The sequence below is a fragment of the Corvus brachyrhynchos genome, unplaced genomic scaffold, assembly GCF_000691975.1.
Source record: "Corvus brachyrhynchos isolate BGI_N302 unplaced genomic scaffold, ASM69197v1 scaffold310, whole genome shotgun sequence".
NCBI lineage: Eukaryota > Metazoa > Chordata > Aves > Passeriformes > Corvidae > Corvus > Corvus brachyrhynchos.
This window is the reverse complement of record NW_008236213.1, coordinates 3,208,144-3,221,953: the sequence shown is the minus strand read 5'-3', so window position 1 is coordinate 3,221,953 and position 13,810 is coordinate 3,208,144. Positions and strand designations below refer to the sequence as shown.

The 13,810-nt window shown below is 37.4% G+C and overlaps 1 protein-coding gene across 2 annotated transcripts in view; it reads left to right on the top strand.

The window, feature by feature from the left end:
- The window catches only part of IL31RA (interleukin 31 receptor A), a 42,223-nt gene that overhangs the window by 24,111 nt on the left and 4,302 nt on the right, over positions 1–13,810 (top strand). For both annotated transcript variants that reach the window (XM_008643048.2, XM_017744161.1), the window contains 8 exons: positions 2,076–2,241; positions 2,850–2,932; positions 3,473–3,689; positions 4,882–5,064; positions 7,773–7,874; positions 9,284–9,430; positions 11,372–11,512; positions 12,616–12,709. In XM_008643048.2, the coding sequence (XP_008641270.1) occupies positions 2,076–2,241; positions 2,850–2,932; positions 3,473–3,689; positions 4,882–5,064; positions 7,773–7,874; positions 9,284–9,430; positions 11,372–11,512; positions 12,616–12,709 (1,133 nt within the window). The remainder of the gene's footprint in view (positions 1–2,075; positions 2,242–2,849; positions 2,933–3,472; positions 3,690–4,881; positions 5,065–7,772; positions 7,875–9,283; positions 9,431–11,371; positions 11,513–12,615; positions 12,710–13,810) is intronic.

The following is a 13,810-nucleotide window of genomic DNA, read 5'->3' as shown; positions in this document are numbered from 1 at the left end:
GCTTGCTGAAGAAGCAGCAGCCCGCCTCACTATCTCTACAAGGCTTTTTATAACTTTTTTAGCCAATAAGCAAATGCCACAAAGCTTGCTACACATTTGTACCAATCAACACTGTATAATTTGCCACAATGTGTACTTTCTTAACCAATAAACATATTGCTATTATAGCCTATTGCACAAGCTTACACTAATACATCTTAACTTTCTAGGAAACTTTATTATTAAACTTATTATTAAACTCAAAACTCTTTACTCTTTTACTTATCACTATTATTTCTTGTATAAAGTATATTTTTACTACATTTCTATTCGTATAAGGAATATTTATTTCAAAACTACAAAACTGCATTTGCTTTAGTTTTGCAAAAGCTTATTGCTCTAAGTCAGGCAGTTTTTGCCAAGGCAGCAAATTGAAACATGTATCCGTTTCTATCTGCTCAAGCACAATGTCGTTTATGTATTCTGTCGGCACCTGCGGGCTCTCTGTGAGAGCTCCCTGCAACTTCATTTCCCACACGGAGTCAAGGCACTGGTGTCCTTGTGACACTTATATGCTATGAGGTCCTTTCCAAATGTTGAAAACATTCACCTTCTTGGAGGTCTATAGCTTTATTGTGTATTGTGTCTGTTTTTCAGCACCTGCATTAGAAATCACCTGTCTGGTTTTTTGCTATCAAATACAGTGTCCATTTGCTTCCTCAGATCACACCTGCATTTTCCCACAGACATTCTGGAAAAAACAGTAGCTATCCATGATTAGTAAAGACATAGGAGCTGTTTCTCTGTCAGCACATATATGCAAAACAAAACCCCAACATCAACCCCCAAAAAAACCTAACTAAAAAATGTTTGAGCAAATGACAAATATCTTCTTGTCCTTTAAAGTCATCTGAGCAAACCAGTCTAAATAGTTTGGTGTGAACTGTTTTTACTGAGTGAAAAACAAGTGATCTGTTTTTGTACTTGCATATACTAAGTTTCTAATTATAATGCAGTACTGGTAACTGCCCTTTGGCAAATAACTAAAACTTAATATGAGGTGTCCCCAGTTCTGTGTCAGATTCTGACACAGGCTGGTAATAGTTTTGGAGCCCTTTTTATTGTATGTTTGTTGTAGAGTCTGTTACCAACAGTGGTTTGGAGAGTCCTGAATTCATTCTCATAGAAGCAGCTATTTTTTGACAGTGAGTTTCTTGAGATCAGATCAGACTAAAATCTCCAGTTACATTAGGCAGTGCACTTCCCATTATGGTGTTCATACGAGTGGGTGTCTGCATTTTGTATTGTTATAGACTGATGCATTTTTCATTGGAAGTTTCAACTGGTGGAAGCCAAGAATGTCTTCACTGTGTTTTAGCCCTGTTATTCTAAGTGTTGAAGTGAGTGAGATTCTTTTTAAGACAAAGAAATGACTCACATTGTCATTACTTTTCTGAAAAGATACCGCATCATTTATTTCTCATATGCCTGTTTTCCTTCACCACTTACAGGCTTCATCTTATTTTTTACCTCTTGGTACCAGAATTTTGACTTTTCATTTGCCTTTTCATTTTAATCCTATGCTGATAATCTTTGGGAAAGCCCACAGCCACACTGTTGGATGGCTAAAAGCAAGAAGGCCCTGTAACTCAGGAAAGATATAAAAGACAGGAAACAAGTACCCAGCTGACTCACAAACTTCTTGAATCACTGCTTCCCCCAGGATGGTCTTGTGGGACATTATTGTAGTAATGGCTTTAACAATAACCAGTTGCTTCCCACCAGTGGGATCTGCATTCTTCCAGCAGCTCCTGTGCACAGCTGCTCTAGAATCACATGTGAGCTGCGCACTGTTCAAGCCACAGGTCAGTCAGTACAGACCTAGTTTGGAATAAAGTTTTTCAAACCCTGGAGTTTTACAGGAAGAACAAAGGTCCTACACAGAAAAATGAAGTATAAAACAAGCAATCTTGAGTTTCAGAGGAGTGAGGTGGGATACACAAAAACTGCATCTTTTGTGGTTTTTTAAGAAAATAAGTCATATATCTGCATGTAATTTTTTATCAAATAATTTTTGCTCATGTACCTTTTTTCAGAAATTTGTCAATGTCTCACTGAATCTAGAAAATAAAACAGGGTCATGTAATCTCACAGGTCTGTGGGACTCCACAGACTATTCTGTTGCCATTCAGTGTGTCAATAATGGGTCAGCATTTTGGAGTGGATGGAGTGGAGAAAAAAAAGGAAGCACAGAAGAAAAAGGTAAGCTACCTACCTGTAATAGTTTTCTTCTGTTACACTTTGAGGCATTAGGATTTAGTAGGGAAAAACTGTGTTTCAGCATATTATCAATCTATTGAATTTAGAATCCCGTTGCTTAAACAGAACATGTGTATTTTGTTTGAATATAAACTGAAAGATGAGCAAGTAGTGCAGGTGATTTGAAAAGTGATTCAAGCAACATAGTGCTAAGGAAGAAAACATGAATAGACAGACTGAAGAGAGGGAAAATTAAGAGTGTAGATGGAGATTTAACAGTGAAAAGTAAGATAGTAGCAGAAAAGTAGTGCAGCATATATGTTCAATGAAATAAATTATAAGTAGAGAAATTAAAATGTCAGTTATAAAACAAGGCTAGAAAATCTCCTCTAGGAGACTCTAGGACAACAAATAAAAGCGGGCAGCGGGAAACTTATGAAATTAACTAAATTAGGGATTAGGAAAAAAAGGGCATAGCACTACAGAAAACTTACTTTCAGTAAGTTTCTCTTAGACTCTATGTTTGAAACCTTTTGATTGTTTTCACCGTATTAGACTGTCTTTTTAATACAGCAACAAATTGCAAGTTATTTGTTTTTGTTTTTAAATAGCTCCTTCAGGAAAAGTGGATTTGTGGAGAGTAATTGAGCCTTCACACTCATCTCAAAATAGATCTGTACATCTTATGTGGAAGGTATATACAGTTTTTGTGAATTGATAATTGTATTGGTATCCTGTCGCTGATACTGTGTTTAAGTATTTTAGTGTTGTAGGACACATAACTGCTAGAGGCATTTGCTGTTACCAGAAAAAAACCCTCACTGAACTAAATGAGAATTGAAAAGGCTTTTGTTTAGTGAATGGTAAATGAATGGAGTTTTGTAATCTGTGTGGAAAAGGGAGCATTTAATTGTGTTCAGATCACTGGAAAATCTCATTGAAAGTCCTTAAACTGCATTTAAACAATCCATTTTACCAAAGCTGTGTTTAAATTCACTTTAATCTTCTAGCAAAGTGTCCAAAGGCTTTTTGCATTTCAAATCTCAGTATTTGACTTTTGAAATCTGTCAAGGAAATTGCCATGGCTGTCTGTCCTAAAGATGGGCCTGAAGAAAATACCTTGCTTTTCTAAATACAGTATGATAGTTTTGTAATTTGGCCTTTAATGCAGCGTATGTTTTGGCTTGTCCAAATAACACTGTGAAACACTTACTACTGTATATTTTTTTAACAGCCATTAAAAAGCTTTCCACCTTCTGGGAGAATTCTAGGCTACAAAATACAGTATTTTCCAGAAAAAAAGACTGCTCTTAAAAGGACAGACAACTCTACTGAAAAGAAAATCACTTTACTTTTAAATGAAGAGGCACATATAGTATCTGTCACTGCCTGTAACTCTGCTGGAGAGTCTCCTGAAGCCATTTTGAGGATTCCATCCACTGATGAAAAAAGTAAGATTTCTCAATGTCATATTTTTCTCATTAATGAAAAAGTGGTTTTCATTACATCTGTTTAAGTTCTGATATAGTGGAAGCAAAACTGTGCTAAGGGCTTCTGTCATAAGTATCTATGTATATTTTGCCATCATGCATCATGTAACTGTTACAGACAATTATTGTTGGGGGTTTTGTTTTGAGATACAATTGTTAAGATATGAATACTTTATGATGTCTTACTGCATTTCTATTGTATTACTTTCTGAGGGGTTTTTTGGTTGGTTTAGTTTTTTCTCTAACTTTGCACCTCCCAAATAAATTTATGGAATGCTCCCTTTGTTAGCTCATAATACCTGGTTACCACAGGGTACTAGTGCAGAGTATTTAACAACGTAATTCAAAGATATGATAAATAGAAGTCTCTAAGTTGTGTTAGTGGAAGCAGAGAGAGAAGCCTTGTGTTTAATCTTATTTCATAAGCATTCCCAGAGTACCCATCCCACCCACTGCCTGGGTTAGGAAGCTGGTCTGCTCTAGCACAAGAGTTGCTCTTTGGCTCTTTCGTTTAATTCTGATACTGCTTTGAGCCTTGCATTGCAACATCCTGCTACCTGCTATGATCTGGCAGAGAGACTGTATTTGACACACTTGAATCACCTCTACATCACTTGTTCATGATGTAAGTGCTAATGTTCCCCTGGAATTGCTCAATCAAATTTCATTTCTCATCAGAAGACTGGATACGTAGATTTGATGTAATTTTGTGCTAGAGTTTGCTTACTACCTCCCTATCCACTTTTGTATCTCACCATAGATTTTTTCTGATTTTTCCATGCTGTGATATGCTTTCCTCCCACCAAACACATTTCTTTTTTACCTCTGCTTTGTCAGGTCTTTTTTGCCTCTGCTTTGCCAGGTTGGGTTTTCACTCAGACTTTCATTACTTCTATTCTGCAGGCTGATGGTTCACTTCTGCTTCAGTGTCATTCATGACCTTGCTGACTTGCCTTATTGTTCTCCTATTACCTTTGTCATCTCAATCAAAATTGCTTATGAGCTACCTGCAAAATTGGTAGTAACTTGGTTTATAAAATTTTACACACTATGAAATTTGGATTCTAAAAGAGAGACTGGTTCTTGAATTCTGTATGTGTTTTTCAGGTGTTTATGAAGACAGAATTGCTGATACTTTCTGTTAAATTTTTAGCCTTTCAGGTGATTGAAACAGTAACAACCTCTACAACAAATGAAGAAGTGGTTGTGCAGTGGAAAACCTCTGAACCAGAACCAGCCAAATACGTGGTTGAGTGGTATGAGGAATCAGAGATGGACCCTTTTGGTAGATCATGGCAATATGTATCGAATTCTACAAAGTGGAAAAATAACAAAAGTATGTTTATCAGTTACAGCTGTAACAATGTACAGATGTACATATATTTATAGGTAGATTGGAAAGAACAAACAAGGATGAACTCATGTAGCTTTCCTCAGACCATTTTAAACATAACAGTATTATTGCATGTTTTACTGAAATCTCTGCAGGTAATGTAATAGCTTTTTTTAATCTTTCAAATTTTCATGCAGTGTACAAGGTGTAGTGTTTGATCCCATATAAGATTAGGCTACCAATTTTGTGTTAAAGCAGTTCCATGGCTTGATCTTATCCCAGTAGGGAGGCCTGTGACTGATGTCAGTGATGTGACTCTTTTAGCAGAGAAATCTAGAACTAAAAAGAATTTGAATATGGGAGAAGGTCATGCTCCTTCATGTGTTTTAGAGAGAGAACATCATAGTCCTCCATGGGCGGCAGGGGGATGGCCTGCTTCACCATGATCTTCACTACAGGTGGCAAAGGAATCTTTACATCCCCTGTTCCAGCATGGGTTCCCACCCACAGGAGACAGTCCTCACTGAACTTCTCTGGCATGGCTGCAGTTATTCACAAACTGCTCCAGTGTGGCTCCCCTGTGAGGGCACGTTCTCCACGTGCTCCAGTGTGGGATCCTCCACAGGCTTCAGGTGGATTCTCCATTGTGGACTCATTCACACATCACAGTCCCTTCAACTCAAGTTCACACTGGAGTTCCAGCCTGTTGAGAACATCAGCACAGAAACAGCAGCACTGCCCTGGCCAGCCCAGGCACATCCCCATGGCTGTTATCAAAATGTTCTCAGGCACAAATCAGTTAAGCAGTGCATCACTACAGCAAACAGCAAAAGCAAAAAGCAGCCACTAACTAGCACTAGACTCTAATATCCAGTCAAGCAAGCGAGCCCCATAGCAAGCACAGGAACCTGCTTAACACTAGCTGAACAGCACTAACAGCTATGAGTTCAGTCTAGTACATACCAATCAAATCTGTCGTCATTTCAATGGTTCGACTCCTGCCTGGCTCCCCAAAAAGGATGGCTGTGGTTTAACCCCAGCCAGCAGCCAAACCTAGGCAGCTGCTCGCTTACTGAGTGAGATCAGGGAGAGAATCAGCAGGGTAAAAGCAGGAGAACTCGTGGGTTGTGGTTCAGACAGTGTAATAGGGAAAAAAAAAGCCCCACACACAGGCAAAGCAAACAAGGAATTAATTCACTGCTTCCCATGGGCAGGCAGGTGTTCAGCCATCTCCAGGAGAGCAGGGCCCCATCACATGTAGCAATGACTTGGGAAGGCCCACACCATCACTCCAAATGTCCCCCCATTCCTTCTTCTTCCCCCATTTTATATGCTGAGTGTGATGTCACATGGTCTGGAACATCCCTCTGGTCAGTTGGGGTCACCTGTCCCAGCTGTGTCTCCTCCCAACCTCCCGTGCACCCCCAGCCCCCTCACCAGTGAGGCAGTATGAGAAGCAGAAGAGGCCTTGGCTCTGTGTGAGCCCTGCTCAGCAATAGCAAAAATAACTCTGTACTAGCAACCCTGTGTTCAGCACAAATCCAAAACACAGGCCCACAGCAGCCACTGGGAGGAAAATTAACCTAGCTAAAACCAGATGGGGTAATGTGTATATGATGGCCACCGTAACTCTTGCTGCACTGCAATAGGTGTAAGGGACTGAAAGAGCAGCAGAAAGCTGATATAATGCAGGGATCTGTTGATAGCCATTATTCGCAAGCTGCAGAACTTGAGAGGAGTGACCTAGGAAGCCAGTTTCATGCCAGGGAATGTAAAGCTACAGATACGTCCTCTCAGGGTCGATGGGAGCTGTTGTAAATAGTGGGTACAAACCCTGTTGATTACATAGCTTGAACTGTCTTGAAACATAAAATTCTACTGGAGAGATCTCACTTGGGACAATTGTACCCTTGAGTCAGGCTGGTTAAAAGTAGATCTGCAGTTGGCATAACTGGAAAATCAGTGTAGAAATAATAGAATAATGGAATATTCTGAGTTATAAGTGGCCCAGAAGGATCACTGAAGTCCATCTCCTGGCCCTGCACTGGACACCCCAGCAATTACACCATGTGCCTGAGAGCATTGTCCAAACACTTCTTGAACTCTGTCAGTCTCGGTGCTGTGACCACTTCCCTGGAGAGCCTGATCCAGTGCCCAGCCACCCTCTGGGCGAAGAGCATTTTCCTGATATCCAGCCTAAATCTCCCCTGACACAGCTACTTGCCATTCCCTCAGGTCCTAAGTGTTAAGAGCTGGGACCCCACTGCTTTTTAATCTGTTTGATGCATGAGACAAAACTGTCTCTTGTGGAGCAGTAAACATAAAGATATGTGAAATCAAAAATACTACCTTTAAGTGTAATGTCATACCAGTTATTTGAAGATAGAGACTTTCTCCAAAACCATAGACTGTTTCGAGATGAGCAAGTGGATTCATGTAGAGAAGTTGTATGAAACTGGAGTATTATTACCCATTCAAAGTATTTCTAGTGAAAAATGAGTCAGAAACCATGTGCTATTACAAATACTACTTTTAACAAAATGTGTTAAAGGCAGTAATGAGCATTCAAGTCAATAATTGCATATTGTGCTTGCTAAAGAGTTGAGTAGTCGGTAACTGTATGTTTAGAATTCCCTTGTGATTTAGTCTGTTTTCATTGTATTAATGTCACACAGAGATTGTATGTAAATATTCTTTTCTTTCCTTCACAGAAAACTTTAAACCGTTTATATGCTATAACATCTCAGTGTATCCTCTTTATGGAAATAATGTAGCAGCTCCATCTTACGCACAATTCTATGCTCAAGAAAAAAGTAGGTATTTTAAAGTAATCATGTTATGAAAGATGTGTTGTAGTCTGTTTCTCAGGATGTATTATCTTTGAGTGATTTGGTACTATGATTATTTGAAAGAGAGATGAAGATGGTGGAAAAACCCCTAGGTTTCAGGGTTCCTGATTTCTGTTCTGTTCAGCCACAGAATTGGTTTATAAGAAAGTATTCCTCTTGTGATACAAGTACATTGCTGCTTACACCCACTAATTTTTTGTGAAGTTTACATATTGTATACAACGCACTTGGAAAGAGTATAGCTCCAAACATGAAAGAGTTTTTTAAACTAGCTATCTCTTCAGTGTTACAGCTCACTTAGATATACAATTATACTTGATTTTAATGCTTGACTACATTTTTCAGTCTTAATATATGAGTAAACTCTACTCATAAAATAAAATGTATGGTTTGAGAAGCTTACTTTTTTAATACTTTGTTGTTATATTTTATAATGTAATAAAATATTTGCAGTCCTGCACATAAAAAATGATAAGAAGACACAACATTTGTAATTGTAGAGAAACTGTGGATGAAGTAGTGTTTTGCAGGGGAAGGGGTAAAGTTTCTTTTTTTGTATAAGTTTAATGTGAATTCAGTGATTTATACAGCCATTTATAAGAATGTAGCTTACCAGTAATTTTAAGATTCCATGTGAAAATGTTGATTTGTGTGTGGGCATAAATAGGTCTATGTAAATGGGCATGCAGACATACTACAGTGCACCACTAAAGAGCATTAATTACTGGGGGATGGCAATGGAGTATTTTTTATTTGAGTAATAATTACTAGCAAAGTTAGAATGTGTTTTGAGTGCCTTCCTGGTTATAGGTAGCTGTGACAACACTCAAGGTTGTTAGAGAAAGGGAAGTAAGGTGTTTTTTTTAAACTGGAACACAGAGAACTCTTCAAAGTGATGAGGAATATGTCTGGGGTGGTATTGTGTCAGTAGAAAGGCTTTCTTTAGTGTGACGGGCAAGGCTGAGGATGCTGGGGGTGCTGGAGATGTCATCTGAATCCCAGCTCAGCTAGAGACCTCCTGCATCAGCAGTGGCCTTGCACCTGAGTCCCCCCATGAGTGCACAAAGGATACTTTTGATCTCTCTCTGATGTTATAACAATAGAACCTTTTAATGATCTCAGGATATTTGAATACAGTAACACCTAGAACTATGCAAATTCCAGAATAGATGAGGGGAAGTTTAATCAGAAGAATTCCCACACTAAGGAGGGTGAGAAAAGTTAAGGACTATGTCAGAGCACTGCGGTTACGTATTTTCTCATGCTTATGTTTCCCCTAATGTTACTGGTACATGTGAAATAACAGGGGCAGATAACATTGTGGTACCTTGACTATTTTACTACTTTTCCTATCTTATAATGCTTCTCTGTAGAGCCATCAGAAGGACCTCTGGCTGATACAGGCTTTGTGGGGAAAAATGAAGTTACAATAAAGTGGAATGAGATTCCAAAGGATAAAAGAAACGGATTTATCACTAACTATACGATATTCTATAAACCCGAAGATGGAAAAGAATTGAGTAAGTATACATTAAGCAACAGTGCTTTCAACAGGGTTATGAAATTTTCAGTCTCTCTTCCATCTTGACACACCTTTGAAGTCAATGGCAAAGGTCATGACAGGAGTAGAGGAGTTAAGTATATTGGAGAGTCATAGATTCTATGTAAAGTCACAGATCGTGAGGGTTCAGTGAGTTTCATGCATGTCCTTGGAAGGATTTGCCTTCAGTTTCTGGAAAAGTATGGTGGAAATTTTCTGTTAAAATATTTTTACTGTCAATTTTATATTTATATATAAAATTTTATATATAATAATTTTATAGAAGAAAATAGGAAGCAGCAAAGAAATAGTTTCTTTGGACATAGTTTTTAGATCAGTTCCTTCAGAAGTGTTTGATTTTCTGTGCTTGCCATTGCTTTTCTGGTCTGGAGGCTGATAGCATAAATTTGAGCATATTCCTAACCTCTACCTCAGGAATAGTGTCCAAACAATCTGGCATTGTAATGGTATCTGTTCAAAACTTATTTAGTTTAAATCTCAGCAGAAGCTTTCATGAAAAATGTTGGGGTGACCTAAACTCTTCTTCCTGTATAGTTTATGAAGAATGCTGTTGGATCATTCAGTGCTTCAGAGTTTGTTTTTTTCCTCCCTTTTTTAGACATCATTGTTATCAGGCACCTAATACAATCTCTTTTCAAAGTTTGCAAACTTAAAAATCTTGTGATGCTTGTTTCTTACGGATATCCATTCGGACCCAGGGCAAGAGTATTCCTGGTAATTTTTAAATGTGAAAGAGAAAGCTTATTATTTCTATCACATTTAGTCTTCTGCATGTAATTTTTCCTACCATGTTGGTTTCTGAGTAATTTAATGCTGACTGCTTTGTGTAGGGTCATCCGTGAGACATGTTACAGGCCCGTATTTCTCCATATTACTTGTAATGTAAAGCAGGCTGTGTCCTTTTTAGGACTTCAGATTATTTTCTTTAGAAAATTAGTTGTAAATACCAATGCAAGGGAGTTAAATTTAAATGGAAAAACATGCTGTACTGATGTTTTCTGAGGCTTCTCTGATGTCATGTGTTCTTGATAAGAGTAGAACATGGGGTGTGTGCCTAGGTGACTTTGCTGATGGCCTTTTAACACTAGAACTTCACTTTCCCAGCCTTAAGAGAAAGTCAGTTTATTTTAACTTGGGGCATATTGCAGCATAACTATTTCCTGGGTGTTTCTTGGCAGAACTGACTGATGAAAGGAGTTGACTTTGACTTTATGCACCAGAAAATATTTTAGTGCCTGTAATTTCTAATATGAAGATCCATTTGGTATTGTTAGTAGGCATAGGGATGATAGGATACATGCCCTGCTTAAAAAAATGTAAAGATGAAGCATGTTACACTAATTTCAATGTATTGGAAACACTGAGTTCTGTTCATAAAAGCGTTTTTAAACTTGGAAAAAAAATACCTGTTGATTTTGGCTTTCCTTTGACTTTGTTGGGGTGGTATCCCAGTGCTTATAGATGGCATTCTTTTGCATGATACGTGTCTAACTGCATGTAGTAGAAATATAGTTGAATTTCACAAGCTACAGAAACTATTTGAAGTTCCTAATTTCTGGGCCAACTGCTTTGAGGAAATAAAGTTCTCAAAGCACTGATTTCAGTGATAAACTGCAGAAGATCATAATTCACCTATCTTTAATACTAGAAAAAATATTTGTATTTATTTTTAAAAGCAAATACATAATGGTTCAGGTTTTTGCCTCAAACTTTTAAGAAGTGTTGATAGTTTAATGATTTCGTTTTTCTCTTTAAAAGGACTGGTGAGATTGCTTTGTATTTCAACTTACCTTTAAAATAGTTTGTGATCTATTATTGTAGAAGTTGCTAAATAAGTGTACAGCTCCCTGATATAACATGTCTTTTGTGTGTTTACTGACATAAATATTCTCCTAAAAAGACGAAACAGTGAACTCTGATGTTCTGCAATACAGACTGAAGTCTTTACAGGCTAATACAGAATATACTGTTAATATCATGGCAAGCAACGGAGCTGGTGGAACCATTGGAGAGCCAAAAACCTTCAAGACTTTGAAATTGGGTAAGTAGTAATCCAGGCTAGTTATTACTATTTCAAAAAATGGGTGTGGGAATAAGAATTACAGGACATTTTTGTTTAGGCATTTGTTAACTTCTATTTCTTTTTTAAGTAGTGTTGAACAAAACAAGGAAGAATTGGCAACAGTAGTTGAATTCAACTTAATTTCACTAACCATCTCACAGACTAAAAAAAGAGCTCATAATTGGAAGTCAACCCCAAAAATCTTTATTTTCTTGTCAGTAAAGCTGTGGAGTACTATGGTTGCTTGTGGAAGCAGTGGTGTGTATGCTATCAGCTATGGGATGGGATGGTTCATTAAAAAGTAGACTTTTCCATCTGAGAGATTTACAGTAAGCACACGTTGTGTTGCACCTAATAAATGAGTGCAGAGGTTGTGGCCAGTGACAGCAGAGCAGAAGGTCAGACATTTCCTCATTTCAACTTCTGGAAGAATGTTCTCAGTACATTCCTAAATACCTCTGGTACTCTGGTACATGGAAGCTAGCTCAGAAATTTGTACAATGTTTCAGTCAGAGTAACTGTATTTTTTGGGATTTAAAATCTATCTCCTGAACTTAATTTGCAATTTATCTTTTTGTAACTGGTGGAAGTGGCACTGACCAGCAGATTTAGGTGAGTGTAAAATAACAGGTGACCAAGAGGTGGTAGTTTTCATCCTAGACTCCTTTCAAAGGTTGGCATGTTATGGCCCTAAGCAGCCTGATCTAATTGAAATGTTGCATGAAGTGATTTACAGATATCCCCTCCAAGCTAAATTACTGTGTGATTCTATTAAGTAAAGGAAATTTTTAAATGCGATAAATCTGTCTCTGAAACATCCTGCAAAGTCTCATTGTGAACTGATTTTCTGGCTCAGTAACAGTGGCTTGTTGAATTCAAAATACTCATCTTTTGACTCATCATACAATGGATATCCTACAGTATTCTGAGTAATTTTGGCTAGTTTTGACAGAACTCTTTAGAATTGTGCTAATTGAGTGACTTGGATGTTAAAAATTAACTGTCTTAAGGGAATACCTGAAGAAATGACAAACACCTGTGGACTAATTGGTGTTTTGGTTTTTGTTTGTTTTTGTCTAAAGATAAAGAAGATGTCTTTTTTATTGCTATACCAGTTGGGATAAGCATGTTTTGTCTGATAGGCCTTTGGATAACGTGCATTTTGAAAAAACATGCGTGAGTACATTTTCTACTGTCTAAAACTCAATGCAACCACTTAAAATTAACTTGTAAAATGGGAATTTTTAATTATTTTATAAATGCTTTTATTGTCAATGTCAAAACCAATGTCAAAATAGAAAACAAGCAATTGGAGCAACAAATAAAGTGTACAGGTTATACTTTAACGGCAGTTTATGTGCTATAGCCCAAAAATAAATACTAATTTTAGGAAGTTTAATAAATGAAAACAAAATAAGTAAGAGAAACAGATTTACATATCACCTACATAGTTTTATGTAAAATGCTGTATATGTGCCATTTGCAGTTCCATGGTCATTTAAGTGAGGGGAGCAAACTTCAAGCCAGTTTCTGAAAATTAAGAATGCTAAGAAATAAAACTTTCTAGACACTTTTAATATCCTAGGATGGTACTTGGACATATTTCACATAGTTCCTATTGCTTATCTTACCCATAATAATATGACTCTTGTTGGTTTGTGATGCGGCCTGTGAGCTGCAAAGGAGTGAGTAATGAAAAAACTTACAAATGACATTGTGTGAAAACATTTGGATGCTTCATCCTTGAGTATGGATCCATATCCATTCATGATTCATAATCCTTTCATCTGCTGTCACAGTTGTCACCTGACAGATTTTAAATTGCTTTCTCTGAGCATATCCCGAAGATGACAATGAGTTTTTTTTAAGGTTATAAAATATGCTTTTTTTCACAAGAAAAGTGACTGGGTTTTTTGGCTGATGAGAAGGTTAAAAAGTTGAACGATTTTGGGGCATTCTAAGCTATTGGAACCAATATTGTTGTCAAGTGAAGCATCAGCTAATAAGTACAGCTGAAGCAATAATTTCCATCCCTTTTACATCTTCATCTGTGTTGAGCTTTCTGAACTTTTACAATAGTAAAAACTATTTTTTTATTCTGAATAATACTTTGAGATGCAGTAGAATGTTTGTTCCTGTGTAGATCAAATTGCCATGTGAAAAGTCAAGCTAAGGACTGGTTTTCATTCCCTTACATCTCTACCCAGTGTCCGTAAGTGATTCAATGAGTGAGCATCATTAACTGCTGTTAATTTAGGAACTCAGCGTAGGTCTAAT